General features: G+C 37.6%; 1 protein-coding gene across 3 annotated transcripts in view; it reads right to left on the reverse strand.

The window, feature by feature from the left end:
- Positions 1-15,187, reverse strand: part of LOC144976308 (uncharacterized) — a 30,977-nt gene extending 15,790 nt beyond the window's left edge. The window contains exons 1-6 of one of the 3 annotated variants that reach the window (XM_078920501.1): positions 15,122-15,171; positions 14,624-14,984; positions 14,006-14,178; positions 11,075-11,133; positions 9,395-9,813; positions 8,679-8,775 (exon numbers count right to left, since the gene is read on the reverse strand). In XM_078920501.1, coding sequence (XP_078776627.1) covers positions 8,679-8,775; positions 9,395-9,813; positions 11,075-11,133; positions 14,006-14,129 — 699 coding nt within the window. In that variant the 5' untranslated portion in view covers positions 14,130-14,178; positions 14,624-14,984; positions 15,122-15,171. Of the gene's footprint in view, positions 1-8,678; positions 8,776-9,394; positions 9,814-11,074; positions 11,134-14,005; positions 14,179-14,623; positions 14,985-15,085 lie in introns of all 3 variants that reach the window. The other 2 variants (XM_078920500.1, XM_078920502.1) reach the window with 2 other exon arrangements.
- Between the last annotated feature and the right edge of the window lie 4,813 nt (positions 15,188-20,000).

A 20,000-nucleotide genomic window follows, 5' to 3' on the forward strand; every position in this document is an offset into this window, starting at 1 on the left:
AAAGAAGCAGGATAGGCTAGTAAAGAAAAGAAGAAACGACATCACTATCGGATCGTACACCCATGCAAACACCATAGGTATATGATTCAAGGGTGATGCTCCCATCCAACCACCCGCATGAATGTTGTAGTTGTATTGGTAGTAGGAATGATGATGTGGTGATGGTTGTAGTGGTGGTAGGGATCAGTGATGATAATGACAATTTGTAAAAAAGGAGGAAAATCTATCGGCCCGTCTGTCAAGCCCAAATCTAATGCAAAAAATAACATAGCTATTCATTGTTACTTAATATTACGTAATATATTACTAACTTCTAAAACACGTCTATTCTGATCACAAGATATAAACTGACTTTTTGTAAATATAATTTTTAAAATTGTCATTTCCAATTAAACATTTTAGAGCCCTATAATCAGGGATGCCACCAGGCAAATTAAAAAAAGCCTGAAAACTTGGGCGGACGAGATACAAATCAACGTCAAGGGCTTTGTAGGGATTTGAAAAATATCAAATTTGGAATATTGTTTCAGTACTTATTATTGCAATTGAGAGCAAATAACACACAAAAGAAAGCAGAGTTAACCGTTTTCAAATTGATAAAATAAGGTGCTGAAAACAAAATATAGACAAATTAATATCAATAGCTATCAGGGGTGAGAATGACTGGTCACATAAAAGGAGAAAAGTTTTCATTGTGAAGATCATGACCCACCCATGCAACCATAACCTATAAATTTAAACTTCACTCAAATTCACTGAGATTCGATCCAAAGTTTGTCTCGCAGCAATTTCTGACACGACTCTGAGAATTTCAAAAGTTGAAAGTGTAATTACATTTGGTGGTTGTAGTAGGGATGATGATGTGGTGGTGGTTGTAGTAGTAGTGGTGGTAGGGATGATGTGGTAGTGATTATAGTAGTACTGGTCGTATGGATAATTGTGTGGTGATGGTTGTAGTAGCTGTGGTAGGAATGATGATGTAGTGGTAGTTGTAGTAGAAGTGGTGGTAGGGATGATGTGGTGTTATATGTAGTAGTAGTGGTGCTAGGGATGATGGTGTGGTGGTGGTTGGAGTAGTGGTAGTAGGGTTGATGATGTGGTTGTAGTTGTAGTAGTAGTGGTGGTAGGGATGATGGTGTGGTGGTGGTTGTAGTAGGAGTGGTGGTAGGGATGATGATGTGGTGGTGGTTGTAGTAGTGGTGGTCTGTTAGAGATAATTGTGTGGTGGTGGTTGTAATAGTTGTGATAGGAATGACGATGTGGTGGTAGTTATAGTAGTATTGGTGGTAGGGATGATGTGGTGTTATTTGTAGTAGTAGTGTTGGTAGGGATGATGATGTGGTGGTGGTTGTAATAGTAGTGGTGGTAGAGATGATATAGTGGTTTTGGTGAGTGTTTTTTTTTTCAGTGATAATAATAGCAATTTGTCAAAAAGGAGGAAAATGTCTCCATCCATCGGTCAAACGCAAGCAAAGTGTAAAAATAACAGGAACATAGTTTTGTATTGGTATTATGTAATATATTACTATTACTAGTACAAATCCATTCTTATCATTAAACATAAATTTAGTTTTTGTAAAGATTTAATGGATGGTTGCGAGAGAGAGAGAGAGAGAGAGAGAGAGAGAGAGAGAGAGAGAGAGAGAGAGAAGAGAGAGAGAGAGAGAGAGAGAGGAGGGGGGAGAGTGAGAGAGAGAGAGGAGGGGGGGGAGAGGGGGAGAGAGAGAGAGAGAGGAGGAGAGAGAGAGAGAGAGAGAGAGAGAGAGAGAGAGAGAGAGAGAGAGAGAGAGGAGAGACTTCTCTACCAGAATAATTTATGAATTGATCTTAGGAATTCTATATAAAAAAAAAAGAATAAAAGAGAAATGGAAAGAAAGGCAAAGGGAAAAGAGAGAGAGAGAGAGAGAGAGAGAGAGAGAGAGAGAGAGAGAGAGAGAGAGAGAGAGAGAGAGAGAGAGAGATGTGTCCCTCCCCTTCCCCTTCAACCATCAACTTGCTAATCAAAGAACACCACTGGTCGTCTGTGTCAATTGTGACATCTGGTGCCATATAGTCTGGCCCGACGTCATAAAAACGGGACCGTCACTAAATTTCACGAGACGATTTCACAGGTGTCAAAATATGACATAAGACATAATAGTGATTTTGTGGTTTTGAGGAAAATTTCTCAAAATCACTGTTTATTTATCAATTTTTTTTTTTTTTAAAGGAGGAATTGTGATGGGGATGGGCGCAGATAAACTACCATTTAGGTGCCCAAATATTCGACCGGCGGTGACAGCCCAAATTATCCACCCGGCGAAAAAGTTCCGGCTCAAATCTCGATCGCGATTTTTTTCTTCTTCTTTTAAAATAATTATTTTTTTTTTTTTTTTGAATAGTGGCGACGGAGAAAAACCGGAGGTTCCAGATTAAAACCGGCTGGTGGTAAAAAAAAACCGGATTTCCGGCTAAAACCGGAAAAGTGGCATCCCTGTATAATGCTTCCCACTATATCAAGAGATTATAATAAACTTTTGGCCAAAAGGAGGTATTTTTTTATACTACAAACACGGCTAGTGTGTGTGTATTACTGCAACCTTGTGGCTATGCAGTAGGTACAGAAAACTGATTTTTCAAACCCAACAATGCTCAATTTAGTCACTTTTGCTTAAAAGAGTTTGCAATTCTGAGCATTTTGATACCAATATCATACATGTATCTCAATTTTTAAGGAAGATATGGTCATTTGAAAATTTGACAATTTCGTCGTCGCGACACCCTGCTTCAGCACCCAACTTCGGGACTTCGTATAAAAAAAAGTATCGGGATCACAATGACAAAATTTCAACTGCTTAGAGTCTCATAGAAATTAAACAACTCCAATTTTTTTCAGAACTCTAGCTCTTTATTTAATTACATTTTAAGCGCCACGAAAACGCAAAAAAATGCATATTTCCCATAAATCGCCAAGGGAGACAAAAAATGTGTCCGTCGAGGCAGCCTCTGGTCGGCACGCCATTTTTCTCTCACTGACTGGGCTGTGCAACTCGTGTTTATTTACCAAAGTTAAATGCTGGGCGAATGCGGGCGATACTTATATCGGTACGGCATTTCCATATTTTAAGAGAAAAATGGATGAGCTTTCCAGTAATGTAAAAATAGTCTGCTGAAATTTGTGGAAATGAGTTTAATCTTCCTTTTTTTGAGAAATTTTAAAAATAAAATCGCTTCCTCTAAATAAACCAACAGTTATTTGGTATCGATCGAAACGTCAAGATCTTGTGCACATTTTAAACCAATTACTGATCCGATACCACCCATGGCCCGAATTCGCCAAGCTCTTCAAGATGACCGATCGCGAAAAGTTCGTTTTTTCCATCAGCGGGCGAGCCGATTAGTGACTTGTTTCAAAACCCACTTAAATTATCTTCAAAAAAAGCAGATAAATCATTTAGACACCATTTTAAAGGATTTGAATAAGCTTTCGATTGATATAAATTTTATCCTTGTCATTTTGATATTTAATGGAATACAACGAAGTAAAATTTATGTAAAACACATCGAAAATTGTCCGCCAGAGCGCATTAGCGGCAGTTTTTTTTTTTTTGTTTGTTGCTTTAGGTCTCTTCCAACACAATTGAGGTTATATGAGAGACCGCTGAAACAAAAAAACAAGCAATCTAACAAAAATAGTACAAATGTAAATCAAAATCATAACCTAAAGATATCATAAGCTAAATTATAAATAACCAAGAACAAACAGGCAGAGGATTTACAGGAAAAAAAATATCCCCTGTCAAAAATACAATCACAAACCAAAGAAGCAGGATAGGCTAGTAAAGAGAAGAAGAAACGACATCACTATCGGATCGTACACCCATGCGAACATCATAGGTATATGATTCAAGGGTGATGCTCCCATCCAACCACCCGCATTAGCGGCAGTTTGCCGTACCTATATGCAGCTTATGAATAATAATCTTTAATCAATTGCAAAACATATTCCATCAAATGAGCGAATTTAAATTAAGCCTTTTAAAAAATTATTACCTAAATCGATCAGCCAAACTTACTGTTACATTTTCTCTCTATTACAAAGTGATATGTATTAAACATAACAATGTGAAGTTAGAAGGTTGGCTGAGAAATAAAATATGGAAAAGAAAGAAAGATAGATAGATAGAGAGAGAGAGAGAGAGAGAGAGAGAGAGAGAGAGAGAGAGAGAGAGAGAGAGAGAGAGAGAGAGACAGAGAGAGAGACAGAGAGAGAGAGAGACCAGTCTGATTTTTGTTTTAATTGGTAATTAGAGATAAGTTGTAATGAATTCAATTGAATTCAGAACAAACAAACAAACAAACATACAAAAAAGGACTACAAAGCTAAATGGTAAAAAAAATATTGACACCCATTTGCTCCATCCCCTTCCCTTTTGATCATCTTTTCATCCAAGGCCGTCATGGGTTAGTACCACTATTCACATTTGGTGCCAATGTGTCTAGACTAATGTCATGGCCATGGGAATGGCATCAAAAATCATGTAGCTGAGCAGAGGTGTCAAAAAATGACACAAGACATATTCTTAGCCGAAAATGTTTAACATGGCAAAAACAGCTGAAAATTTCAGAAAAATCCTAACATCGCGGAATTCTCCGGAAGATTATCATCACTGAGGGATGATGATGTGATGGTAGTTGTAGTAGTAGTGGTTGTAGCTGTAGTGGTGGTGATGGTAGGGATGATGATGTGGTGGTGGTTGTAGGTAGTGGTAGTGGTGGTAGGGATGATGATGTGGTGGTGGTTGTTGTAGTAGTGGTGGTGGTGGTTGGGATGATGATGTGGTGGTAGTTGTCGTAGGGATGGTGGTGGTGGTAGGGATGATGATGTGGGTGGTTGTAGTATTAATGGTGATAGGAATGATGATGTGGTGGTAGTTGTAGATAGACCTGTAAATTCTCAGTCAATTAACTGAAATTAGTCAATTCGTCAAATTCAAATATTTTTAAAAAGGAAAGAAAGAAATGAAGAAGAAAGAAAGAATTCATGAATCGTAGTTGAATGACCGTGAAGTAATTAGGAATGTTCCACAGCGCTACGCATAGCTCAAGGGCCGTTTATATTTACGATGGATATATTGCCACGGCTAAGCGACGCTTCTTAGAATTGCCGTGTCTGAACACACCCCAGTGTATTTTCACTCAGCCTTGGTGAAATTATCTTTTCACTTTCCAAACCTTTCATGATCCCAATGGTAGCCAATTTTAACTGAGCCGCTGAGCGATAAATTTCACTGTTTCGTCTAAGCCAAAATTGACCACATTTACTTGGTGGAACATAAAAGTATTGGGAGCGTTCACATATTACGTCATCAAAAATTTGCCCTTTTTAGACCCCCCCCCCCCTCCCCCGTCATCACTTGTCATCATGACCTGACCCCCCCCTCCCCCAACAGATGATGACGTCATCTAATTGAATAAAAACTAAAAGATAACTTTAATTTCACAATATTTATTATTCATTTTTCAAACCATAAACATTGATTATCAACGTTTGATAAAACACATTCAGACATTTTATTAATTTCAGAAACTGTTGATAATTTATGTTTTACGATACAATGGGGACATAAAATTTAAATTTGCAAAGATAAAATCTAACAAACATTATTTAAATTAGGCTACTTGGTGCAGGTGCTATAAAAAAAATTTCAGAAAGTGTAATTTAAAATAGTATAGGAGGCAAATTATTTTATAGCATATTAGTCTTTTAGTGGAATGAATTTCTGTTTCAATTTCCAAACATAAAATTAATTGATTCAAAAATGTTCCTGCCTTGGACCTCTGGCAATGTACTATAAATAGTATCATCAATTTCATCTTCATCGTCATCACTTTCTCCCATTTGCTGTTCTTCTTGTATGCCGCATTTTCGTGAATGGTCTTTCATTGCTGTGATCGAGGAGTGATACAATGAACTTTTAGGGCAAATTCGCCTTTTGAGAAGTGATACCCCTTTCCCATCTTGTTTCTTGAGAGATGGGCAATACTCATCATAGCAATTTATCTTTAGCTGTTTTGAAAGGAACAAACTTTGAAATAGGCTTCCAAATCTTCCATTATTGCCTATCTCCAAACCATCATCACATGAAGCAAGTGGTACAGGTGGTGGCAGAAAACGCTCTGGAAAAAAAGATGAATAGTTAGTACGCCAAGGTTTGCAGCATGAGTTGTCACTGCATTTCACTATTTGCAGCAGATATTGGGATTGACGAATGTGTTTTATCTTCCAATCATCTGTTTCTTGAAATTGAAGTTTGGGTCTTGGATTTTCAGGTGGAGGGATGAATTTTCCAACTACTGGGTATCCATCTATTATCCACTCGGACCAAATATTGGCTAATATTTTTCCAGTAGCTTCAAAGTTCCTTTTTTCCAGATCAACATCAACAGTCTTGTTGCTTCCATCAAGATGACATCCATGAATATCAAATGGTAAGATGACAGATGCTGCATCCTTTGAAAGCGGTGCCATTCTTCTTTCCACCTCATTATAAGCACTGAAACCTGAAGCGTGTGTAAAGACAAATACAGCATCAATATCCAGCGCCTTGAAATGTCTCTCCCAAGCAGCGAGTGTCTGTCCGTTTTTTTGGAGCCTCATCTGGACCACCATCCACTGAAACAAATACTAGGGGTTTGATTTGTCCATTAACTTTGCTGATGACGTCGATTTGCCTGTTTTGATGACATCATCTTGGGTCTGACCCCCCCCCCCTCCCCCATGTCAACATTTGGTAGACCCCCCTCCCCCCCTAGCTGATGACGTAATATGTGAACGCTCCCATTAAAAAAGTTTAATGCGAATGCCGGAAGTGCGTTATGAAGACATCTTCAAATCGAAAGTTATATAATTGCTACAAGCACATCTCGATTGCCTCACGTTGTAAACAAACTGGTTGACCCACTGATGTGGGTACCTAATTATGAGAAACAATTGTAAGTAGCCTAATTAATTCCCACGTATATCAGTTTTCTGCCATTGTTTTGCTCAAGTGACCTTGCTGTTTACTATTCATCTCGATTCTTTGGATTTTTCTGATACGAAACGAAGAGTTTCAGTGAGGTTCAGTTTCAGTCTCAGTCTTGGGAGTCTCAGTCTCAGTCAATTTTTATAAAGCTCATTTACAGGTCTATAGTAGTGATGGTGGTGGTGGTAGAGATGATGATGTGGTGGTGGTTGTAGTAGTAATGGTGATAGAGATGATGATATAGTGATTGCGGTGAGTTTTTTTAAAAGGCGGAATTGTGACAGTGATGTGCGGAGATAAAACACTGTTTAGGCGGATATCCGCCTTTAGGCGGAAGATTCTCAGCCCTGATTAAAGCACCCAAAAAAAAAGTAAGACAAAGGGGAACTGAGAACACATAGGGATCAGATGTAGATTCCAAGAGCATACAACCAATGTACTAAGTTTGAGATCACCTATAAGTCTCATCCGTACACAAGCACAAGATCCAACAAAAAGGAATACACTCAAATGCTTACATTATACATTCAAAATAACAAATATAATAATACATAACAGAGAGATGTTACAAGGAAAAAATTATTACCTCCCAAAACAGTAACTATGCATTTGACTGTTTACCTCCCAGCCAGGGCCAGGACAAAACCAAGCAATCACATTCCAAGACAAAGAAAGAAAGCAAGTTGTAAAACAGATATAAGGGGATAGAAGACACAGTAAGTGCCACCCTGCCCACGATGGGAGATCAGGAACAGATAGGTTTGTTCCATTCAATCACATGATTATACAATGAAAAAAAAATATGAAAAATAAAGTCAGAAGCAGCCCCGCCTACTTGAAATTTTTAAAATTCGTAATTTTTGGGAGATGAATTTTGTTGTCACTATAGTTAACTTTAAAAATCAATAATTTACCCTCGCAAGGATGAAATAGCACTTCAAAATCCTTACAATTATGAATTCTGGCATTAATTTTCATATTCAATAAGTTGTTATGACTTAGAGATGCTCATGGGCTCCTGAAATTGGGGCGAAATTTTGTAAGAATTTTTCACAACAGTGGTTAGGTTTGCAGAAGTCCAATACTTTGATTTTATTTTTTGTTTTTAAGGAAACTTCTCTTTAGGGTCTTTCTCAACCAAAAAAAACCCTAAAGTGAGCTAGGGCGAGGTGACTTGTTCAAGGCCACACAGGCACAAAGCAAATTACAGGTATTACAGCACATTGGGTGATAATTGAGAGGGAAAAAATAAAATCTGCCTTATAACCAAAATATGCCTTATAAACCCACTACAATGTCACAAAAATCCACACCCATGAGGTGAAAAAAAAATATATCAGACTATGGTTAAAAATAAATTGAGGGGTTTGACTCTGTCTAAGTAGGAGAGAGATGATTTTGAGAAAAATGACCAAAAAAACCCAACAACAATGCAGCTTCTACAATGACACTTGTCATAGGTGTTTAGATCACACGATTATATCCACCACATAATGGGATTGTGGTAAGTCTATAAGATGGAAACATGGGTAGGGCTGGGCTTGGACTTAAGTACAGATGAACTATATAAAACAGGGAATAAATTGTTGATAATTAGAAATAAGATTTTTTTTAAAAAAGAGAACAAAAAAAAAAAAAGAAAAAGAGAAACTGAAACTCCAAGATCCGTACCAAAATGGTGGGCATGCTTTTCCCAGTGACTATGATTTTTTCTTTCTGTGCTGTGAGGAGTGTTATCAAGGGGATGTTTGCAAAGACATCGTCCTCCCTGAAAATAGAAAATGTTTGATTGAAGTACAATCCAAGTTGTTTTAGACAAATAGATATTTTGAGCAGAACAAGTCTTTGATGGAAATGAGGATATAACCTCAGCGCTGAAAGAGTTAATTATTATAATCATTATTACTATCAATATTAATTATTGTCATTATTACTTGTATTAATAGTAAAATATTAAATCCAATATCATGAAATTCTATCTAAAGCAAAAAAAGGTTGGCAAAAATTAATCCCAGACCTGCCCAATTGAAAACTTCAAATTTAGTCATTTCTATGTCAATTTTTTGTAATTTGACAAGGAAATTAGTCATTTCTGAAAGCATATAAAAACAACCACAATTTGACATTGATGATCACTTCAACATTACATCATCATGCGCATGCGCTGGAGAAATGATTTATTGTTATTATTTATCATCATGATCATTATCATTATTATGGTACCATTATTAAAGTAGTACTAGTAGTAGTAGTTGTTCTTCTTATAATTATCATTATTATTATTAAGTATTACTGAGAGTTAAAATTCGTAATTTTCCATACAATTTCCTATTTTCGTAATTGGCCATGAAATCTGTCTGAAATTCGGCAGGTGTGTAATCCCTTACCTTGAAAGACAAAAGGAACTGGTGTTTTGGTAGGACCCGATCAAGCCAATGTTGTTGGAATTGACATCAACTCCTTTAGAAATTTGATCAAACTGGCACGGAGTGAAAGACGTGGGAGTGGATTGGCGTTGCTGTCTGGGATGACAGGATGTCAAAGTGTTCTCTGTTGGAATGGAGTTCTGTCTGGACATACTGTGGAAGCTGCTACCAGATTCCGAGTCCAAACACGAATTGTAGGATGAGTTAGAATCCTGCCGGTCAAAGGATATCATCTGTCTGTCCTGTGATGGAGACGATTCCTTTTTCACAGTAACGTCGGTGGGATTTTCGGTGGTATCTGCTCCAGCCTGAGAGGCAATGAGGGCACTCATTGCCGTGATGCCTTCACAAACAGGGAAGTCGTTGTTGATCAGCATGTCCTGAATTTAAAAGAGATATGTATGTAAATTAAAACAATTATATTTTATTTTTAAATCTAATAACTCAGTTGGTAGAGTACTCGTTTCACAAGCAAAGGGACAGAGATCAATCCCGGGTGTGGTCGAAATTCATTCTCAGCCCCCCCCCCCCCCCCCCCCCCCCTATATACCCAGCAGTGATGGGGTAGCAGGGTCTGTTAGATTTGGCAGAAAGTATTTCGCAATAGACTGTCGTTCTATCCAAAGGGTAGCAAGCAATTGCTATTTTCTGTTTCACATTATAGAAACTAGGATAAACCCCCACTCCATGGGCCTCATGGCTACGAAGGACAACAAGAGAAGAGCCAGAAGACAACAGAGAATAAAAACTTTTGCTATAATGAGGAGTCGAGTAGTGGATGTCCAAGACTGTGGAGTATCCCGTCCACGGTGAGAGTGATATGCCGTAGAAATCAGGCCATGACTTCAATAACCCCATCACTGCAAATGATCTTATCTGGCAATTCTCCACTCACTTCATATTTTATTTCTCAAAACAGCATTAAATCAGGGCAAACAAGTCAACAAAAACTGAATGCAAGATTAATCCGACCCAAGACATGATCACAACATTTTAATTTTTAGCTCCTAAAGAAATTATAATTTTTTCCCCCCATCTGAATAAAACAAAAGGAAAAGCTGTCGTCACAAAACTTTTCTTGCTATAAAGTCATGCCCTGTATATCATTGTGCGCCTAGAGCTATAGTGTATGGAACAGGCACAATATAAATGTGTGGCTGGCTGAGAAAACCCAGAAAGATGCACAAATGTCATAAATTGAGTTATATATGCAGTGGTGTAGACCGCATCTTTCTGATCATTTACCACTTTAAATTTTCATTCTATGTCTATTAATCCAAAGGTATGATTTTTGTTCTGAATAAAATTTGTTGCTATGGGAAAGAGTTTATCTTCGATTTTGGCTCATATCTCAAATAGAAGCTTACCGCATCTTCCCATGTTTTCTCAGCCAGCCTCACAAATAAATTACAATAATATTATTATTTTTATTGATTGCCATCTAAATTATCCATTCCAGCAACACATCTCAAATTTTGACAAGCTAAGCTGAAAATTTCAAGCATGAAATGCGACAAACCAGCGATGAGGGAATGAATTAAGGGTGTCACTGCAGTAAAGAAGACCTAAGTAAGATGTACAAATAGGTTTTTAAAACTTTTTTATGATGCAGCACCCACCCATAACACCTGGATTACTCACATCTGTAGTGACTGGAGTACTCAACTGTCGGTCTGGAGTTATCTTCTTGATTTCATTGTCTGTAGACGAAGAGGATAAAACGTTAAAAATCCTTATATACAAAACTGACTTCTCCACTTCTCCTGTTCAAGTACCAAGATACACAGATTATGGTGGTGATGAACATATGCGACATTCTTCTTTTTTACCTAACACACACATACACAAATTTCCTTTATTGGAATGAATAAAAAAGTAATATTGTTATTATATTTCAATGTCTTAACTGTATTACTATTAAAATTCAATAAAAATACATTTATGAATCAATTTATAATAATAATGACAAAAACAACAACAATAATAGTAGTAGTAAAACAACATTTGTATAGAACATTTCCTTCACAAAGTTTAATCCAATGTACTACCCGGGCCTGTAAATGGTTGGTGAAAAAATTGTCGGAACTTTTTGAACACGCGAGAATAGACACAACAGGACAAAAATATGGACACAACACAGACATGACACGTCAATTGACTAGTCAAACTATGTCACTTTCCCCTACTAATTTATAACGCGGTTCTTATTTTATGGTACAAAAAAAAAAAAAAATCCCAATTATTTGAGGGCCCAGGTCTGAGTTGGTTGTAAAATGAAAAGAAGAGAACAATTCCTACCCTTTTGAAGGATGTGTATCTTCGCTCCTGTTTGTGTTAAATGTTTACGCTGATTCTTTCGTTTATTTGGATTAATTCTATAGAAGAAGAGAAGAAGAAGAAGAAAAGAAGAAGAAGAAAGAAAAGAAGAAGAAGAAGAAGAAGAAGAAGAAGAGAGAAGAAGAAAGAAGAGAAGAAGAAGAAGAAGAAGAAGAAGAAGAAAGAAGAAGAAGAAGAAGAAGAAGAAGAAGAAGAAGAAGAAGAAGAAGAAGAAGAAGAAAAGAAGAAGAAGAAGAAGAAGAAGAAGAAGAAGAAGAAGAAGAAGAAGAAGAAGAAGAAGAAGAGAAGAAGAAGAAGAAAGAAGAAGAAGAAGAAGAAGAAGAAGAAGAGAAGAAGAAGAAGAAGAAGAAGAAGAAGAAGAAGAAGAAGAAAGAAGAAGAAGAAGAAGAAGAAGAAGAAGAAGAAGAAGAAAGAAGAAGAAGAAGAAGAAGAAAGAAGAAGAAGAAGAAGAAGAAGAAGAAGAAGAAGAAGAAGAGAAGAAGAAGAAAGAAGAAGAAGAAGAAGAAGAAGAAGAAGAAGAAGAAGAAGAAGAGAAGAAGAAGAAAAGAAGAAGAAGAAGAAGAAGAAGAAGAAGAAGAAGAAGAAGAAGAAGAAGAAGAAGAAGAAGAAGAAGAAGAAGAAGAAGAAGAAGAAGAAGAAGAAGAAGAAGAAGAAGAAGAAGAAGAAGAAGAAGAAGAAGAAGAAGAAGAAGAAGAAGAAGAAGAAGAAGAAGAAGAAGAAGAAGAAGAAGAAGAAGAAGAGAAGAAGAAGGAAGAAGAAGAAGAAGAAGAAGAAGAAGAAGAAGAAGAAAATGAAAGAAGAAGAAGAAGAAGAAGAAGAAGTAGAAGAAGAAAGAACAGAAAAGAAGAGAAAAGTTGGTGCGAGAGTTTCAAGAAGAATATATTTCGAAGAAAATAATTAACGCATATTTTTTTCCGTTCCACATCAGGACAAACAGTAAATATAGAGGACGTATGAGAACGGAGATATGCATGGTGTCGTTAGCAATAAGAGAACCTCCGGTCTTCGACCTTCTGTGTGTCGTTATTTCTGACTAGTGTTGGGAAGACAACCGCACGCTTCGGACTCTCTTCCATGCTGTGCTACCAGCAGTGATACATCATGCTAGGATGTAGGTGGCATGATAATATCATAGATTTTGTTTTGTTTTGTCTTTGATGCGACAAATAAAAAGTTTTTTTTTGTTTTGTTTTTTTTTTAAGTCGGCATTTGAAACAGAATAAAATATAAATTTTTCGAGGAACGGAATAAAAGTCTTTTATTTTCTTTTTTATTGGTTCTGTTCTTTGACGTTATGAATTTTATTTTTACTATTATCTTCTTTTTAAATTTTTTTAGCACTTATAGAGCAAAATCGTACAATAGACGGAAGAATTACAGGCCTGACTAACCATTCACGCAGGATTGCCAATTCAGGAGGACAAAATTTACTGAACTTTCACACAAAACACATTGATGGACCGCTTTCTGAGCCCTGAACTCCAGCAATAAAAAAACTTTATGAAGTTACTTATCTTTATGTTTAGCAGTTTATAACATGCCAAATTTTGGAAATTGGCAACCTTGATTGACCTACATCAACATTTTCATACCAGTATAGAATAAACATCAACAATGGAATTTGCTTCTATTTACTATCACCTACATCAACATTTTCATACCAGTATTGAATAAACATCAACAATGGAATTTACTTCTATTTACTATCACCCACATCAACATTTTCATACTAGTATAGAATAAATGCTAACAATGGAATTTGCTTCTATTTACTAAGATAAGAAAACTTTTTTTTAAAAATATCAATCCGTTTAGTGACATGGAATCAAATTGGCTTGACAATTTTGTTAACAATATCGTGTATGATTCTCTGAAAACAAAACAATGAGCATTTTAGTCAAGATATGAATGTTTTAAGTCAGCACATAGTTGAGTCCTTGGAGAAGGCTGTTAAAAGCGTTGTCTCTGTCGAAAAAAAAAAATTGTAATATTGCCTAACAGTCGTTATACATGTTAAATGTTGCTGTTGGCCAGGGACCCCTACCTTGTAAAGCGCTTTGAGCATGTTTAGTGAAAATTGCACTGTATCAAAGCTCAATTGAAATGTAAATTTAAGTGATGATGACAAAGTGACTGTCATGAGGGTTGTCTTTAAAAAAAAAAATACATCTAGCCATGGTGAGATATCAAGGCTTGTCAAAGGGAAAAGAGACAAGAAAATGTCTGTGTGTATACCTGTTGGTTGTTCCTGAAGAGACATGGAACGCAACGGCCTGGGTTTTTTCAAACCACTCTGCCGAGCTGATCTGGCCGTCCTGGTCAGCATGGTGCTGGTGGATGTGTTGGAGGAAGTGTACATTGCCTTGTACCTTGTCTTGGTGTCCAATCACAAACTCTACACCTGTGGCCTGAAAGGAAATCAATGCAATGTATGCAGGGGGCAGCGTGGCTTAGCGGTTCGACTACCCTCCTCGTGTGGCCTTGAGCAAGTCAACTCACCCTAGCTCACTAAGGACTTTGGTTTTTTGGTCTAATTCTCTTCCCTCTTTTATAATACAGCACGAAGCAAACAGCCCTGGCACAAACTCGACGTGCCAAGTTGATGGAGTATTTGAGTTTCACACTGATGAATATTACAATTTGCAATACTTTATAAAAAGCAAATAAAAGAGAGAGAAAAGATGAAAGAAAAAAATGGGTGGTGGGACATTTTTCATTCGCAATTCTGTAGAAAGAAGGGGAAAAAAGGGCAGGCATTACTAGATCTCTAGATTATCTAAAAAGACTTAAGAATGCCATTTAGGCTTAGACTTGGACGGCTCTCTAAATCTAAAGAGTGATTTCTGGTGTTACCTGTTAGTTTGTGCTAGGTATCGCTCAGAAATTTTCGCCTTGATTGCAGTTCAGTCTCAGTTCAGATTCAACAAACAACACTCAGACTTAGACTTAGACGTCTACAATTACAGTAGAAGTCTAGCAAGTAGCAGGACCGACGAGGATGCAGGATTTGGATCAATCATTTCTTTGTTACAATGAGGCAATTTGCTCTGTAAAAAATTTAGTGGCACATTTCTCCTTCTGTAAACTGAATTGTAAGTACAAAATTTTCGATGTAAAAAGTTAATCTTGATAATCGCAGACCAGGATAAGTTACAGAATCCGCTGCACCCAGCAGGAGGCTTTTACTTTTAAATGCACTGCGTGTTTTGCACACCTGCAACAAAAAATAATATGATAAACTATTTTCGATTAAACAAACAAGAGAAAAAAAAATTATTAAATGATATGCAAAAAATATTAGACTGAAATACATACATGTATTTGGAAAATTAGGAAAATAAAGTTAACCACCTGTTACGTGGATCGTCTGCCAGTCAGCAGAGTTGAGGAGAGACAAGCCCGTTGCGTGAGGAAAAACGGAAACAAAACATTGTGCGCAGCTTCTTCGGTAAAGTTTTATTTCGTCAAATATTAGCCTACCAAAGAAATATTATCTATATCCCCACACTTGACAGAACCAAGCAGTGCCAACACGGTAAACAACAACAACAACAACAACAACAACAACAACAAAAAAGCAAAAAAATAAAAACAAAAATAAATAAAAACAAACAGCAACAAAATAAAGTAGGCGCGATTGAGATGGTGGGGGTATTTACATACCTATAAAGAAGTATCTGAAAAAAGAGGAATAAAAAAGGATTGAGAAAGAAAAAAACATTGGTAGGTACCATCTTGAACTGACAGTGAGACTCGATGGGAGGTACCGACGTGCACTTACTTCCAGGTCTGATAAACCAGATTATTAATGGGCTCATTGTTGTATTGGAAATCACAATGTTAAACTAGGCCCATAATTGTGTCTGAATGTCAGACCTGCATACATGAATACGTCGATAGTTACCTATTCCTAACAGATATAACTGAAATGTATCCCTACTTTGTAGGGTCAAAAGAAGAACAGGGATTAACGATTGCTTGCTACCGCTTCGATAGATTGAAGATTTGATCCAGAATATACACAAAGGCAATTAATATAAAACTAAATAAAAGGCAATCATTGTTGAAATTCACTTGAAAAAGATGCTGCTCGACTAAATACAAAAGAGTCATAAGTTACCTTCCAGTTCATTGCCGTACTCTGGATCATACACGGTCAACGGAAGATAACTGATGATAATACAAAAATATTTCTTCTCTACTACGAGTTCTTTCCCCTTGCTTATGTCAACCGGGAACTTGCAATGTCATCAAGGACTTCTCGGGTTTGAGAGTTTTTGCCAAGATAAAGGTTATTTAAATCAATCGATATTTAAAGGACGAGTTTTCTGGCCAAATTTTGAAATACGTGTATTTCGAAAGTAGGGGCAGTTAACTGGTTGACACTCAACCAATAATAAACTTGGTTTTAATCAGGGAATATTCTCAATAATTTCCCCGTCGTGTCCTGATATTCAGCGGATAAAGCCCTGGTCTCACAAACAAAAGCTCTGACATCGATGCCGGGCGCACTGGAATGTAGAAATTACAATTTTTAAAATCACCAAAAATCCACACCTTTTCATATATCCGATATTTATCTCACACCAGTGCCTGCTCCCCAATGTGTGCGGCGATGTCGTTGTCTTGTGGTATGACACTCGCTTTTGGATCGGAAGGTTCTGGGTTCGAGACTTGCTAGGCGCATTGTTGAGTCCAATCCTTGGAGAGGGCTCTTTACTCTCACATTCTCTCACCGTACTCAGGTGTAAAATGAGTGCCTGGCCGTTTACAGCGTTGCCTCTATCTGAAAAAATTGTAATATTGCCTAAAAGGCATCATGTCCTGTTCTAAATGTTAAATGTTGCTGTTGGCCAGGGACCCCTTGTAAAGGACTTTGATCACGTTTAGTGGATATTGCGCTATATAAAAGTTCAATGTAATATTATAATGTATCGTTCAAACTCTAATGATGAAGCAGTGAATAAATAGATGGATCCAAAAATGCATATTTTTTGTAACGATGATTTTAAAAAAAAAATTTGAGTATTTATATAAGGTAATATCCCATATATGTACTAAAGCGCTTTACAAGGGGTCCTGGGCCTACAGCAACTTTTAACATATACGATAAGACATGACGCCTGTTAGGCGACATTATAATTTTTAAATATAATTTTATTTGGGGGGGGGGGGAGGGGGGGGCAGAAACAACGCTTTTAATTGCGATGTACTCATTTTACACCTGAGTACGATGAGAGAATGTGAGTAAAGAGCCTTTTACAAGGATTCAACGATGCGCCACTTAGAGTCGGATTCGATACCAGGACGCCACTTAGAGTCGGATTCGATACCAGGACCTTCCGGTCCAAAGGCAAGTGTCGTACTAGACCACCGAATTGATGGATTAAAAAAACAAACCGCATTGAAGGAGCCTATTAACACCCCAATGAAACAATAACACTCAACACCCCAATGAAACAATAACACACAACACCCCAATGAAACAATAACACACAACACCCCAATGAAACAATAACACACAACACCCCAATGAAACAATAACACACAACACCCCAATGAAACAGTAACACACCATTTGCTTGAATGCCAACCTCTTGAAGACCTGAAATGCACATTCCTCCCACCAAATTCAAGAATCAGCAACACACTTTATAGTCACCTGGAACAACTACAAAAGACGTCTAACTTCTACGTCATGGCACAAGACCAAAGGGCTAGAGCTCAGGTGGTCGCTGCTTTGGATAAGTAAGTCATTTTTCTTTTAAATTGAGATTTCATATAGCGCAAAATTCACTAAACATGCTCAAAGCGCTTTACAAGGGGTACCTGGCAAACAGCAACATTTAACATGTAAGACAAGACATGACGCCTGTTAGGCGATATTACATTTTTTTTCGAACAGAGACACCGCTGTTAACGGCCAGGTACTCGTTTTACTCCTGAGTACGATGAGAGAATGTGAGTAAAGAGTCTTTTCCAAGGACTCAACTATGCGCCGAGCGAGGCTCGAACCCAGAACCTTCCGATCCGAAAGCGAGTGTCATACCACAATACCACATAGCCGCACAAGTAAGTAAGTAAAGGAGTCCATTTTTAGCGGTGATTTCATAATATTGATAGGCATTTACCGTCGTCACAATTCTGTCACCGACCTGTATTATTTGGTGTAGATATTGATATAAGCAAGGGAAAAAACTCGTATTAGAGAAGAAACATTTTTGTAATATCATGAGTTATCTTCCATCGACCATGATATTTCATTTATTCTGTACTTCAGTTTGAGAAGTCATTAAACATAATACATTGTCGTCGTCGTCGTCGTCGTCATCATCATCATCATCATCATCATCATCATCATCGTCATCATCATCATCATCATCATCATCATCATCATCACCATCATCATCATCACCACCATCATCATCATCATCATCATCATCATCATCATCATCATCATCATCATCATCATCATCATCATCATCATCATCATCATCATCATCATCATCACCACCACCATCATCATCACCATCATCACCATCATCATCATCATCATCATCATCATCGAACGGGGAAAATGGAATTAATAAATAATAAACATTGGCCACTCCCATCTCCGCTTTACCCCTCTCACGTGACACCACTAGATGAGACTCATTCGTCCTTAGTGTTTCAGTCATCGTGTTTTATTGATAAACGGTAAACCCAAAACGTCCACAGTACCTGTCTTCGTCTAATCAATTGAAGCTTACAACCCAATACTCATCTTTTGTTTTAAAAGTTAACATATTATGGTCTATCGGCATAATCCCAAAGTAAATTTGATGTTGATCAACAATCTGGAGTCAAAACAGTGAATATCGAAAATAAAATGATCCCTTTTTTGTTGGCCACGCCTTCTGAAAATCGACCCGCCTCCGTCGACTGATCGGAGCCCTGATCATTTTCGCCACACACGCTCCATATTAAAATTTGCTCCTTTTTTCGCCAAACGATGGTTACCCCGTTCGATGGAGTGTATAGCCGTCTTTAAGTTATAGTATAGCCTGACACAAGCACCCATCAGGACGTATAGTTTGGCGTCATTTACGTATTAGGTATTTACAGCGTCTAGTAGAGCTCAAGGAAATAAGTGATTCTATTGGTTGAACTATCTAATATATCTCACGATTTGTTTTCTTTTGTGGCCAAAGACTTGTCTTTTGACGTCATTTTTTGGTCAGGCTATAAGTTAACGATGGCTCGGTCTGTGGCAGTTTGAAGGGAATGACCAAGAAACTTTGTATCACAGATGACCTTACAAATCTTTCCTCTGTCTGTAACAGTTTGTGACCTTTAGCCCCAGACTGTAATGTTTTGTTTTTATGGGACACTTTTAGGTCATATCAGCGCCAGTAAAAAGGAAGAAAATGGGATAATAACAATATTCTAGATCTACAAATGAAAGCATATAAGAAAAAGTAAGAAAAAGGGGACTAGTTCAGATAGGAAACGTAGATTCCAAGAGCATGCCATCAATGTACTTAGTTTGAAATCACCTAAAAGTCTCATCTGGACAAAAGCACAGAATTCTAAATAAGAGCAAAACACACTCAAATGTTTACAAATCATAATATATTCAAACCAACAAATATAACACTTCATATCAGAGATATGATTTAAAAGAAAAACAGACATCATCTTCCAAAACTAAAACTATACATTTGATTGTTTACCTCCCAGCCAAGGACTTCGACCAGGACCAGGAGAAAACCAAGTAATTTCATTCCAAGACAAAGACAGAAAGCAACTCAGTAAACATATGTTAGGGGATAGAAGACACAGTAAGTGACCTCCTGCCCACAATGGGAGGTCAGGAACCCAGCCCAGCAGATGTAAGCGGATAGAAGACATAGCAAGTGACCTCCTGCCCACAATGGGAGGTGAGGAACCCAACCCAGCAGATGTAAGGGGATAGAAGGCATAGCAAGTGACCTCCTACCCATCGTGGGAGGTCAGGAACCCCACCCAGCAGATGTAAGGGGATAGAAGACATAGCAAGTGACCTCCTGCCCACAATGGGAGGTCAGGAACTCCACCCAGCAGATTAAGGGGATAGAAGACATAGCAAGTGACCTCCTGCCCACAGAGGGAGGTCAGGAACCCCACCCAGCAGATGTAAGGAATAGATGACACAGCAAGTGACCTCCTGCCCATCATGGGAGGTCTAAAGATCCCATCCAGTACGTTG

This window comes from Berghia stephanieae, chromosome 7 (assembly GCF_034508935.2).
Source record: "Berghia stephanieae isolate SIO BIC M18660-M18661 chromosome 7, UCSD_Bste_1.3, whole genome shotgun sequence".
NCBI classification, from domain to species: Eukaryota; Metazoa; Mollusca; class Gastropoda; order Nudibranchia; family Aeolidiidae; genus Berghia; species Berghia stephanieae.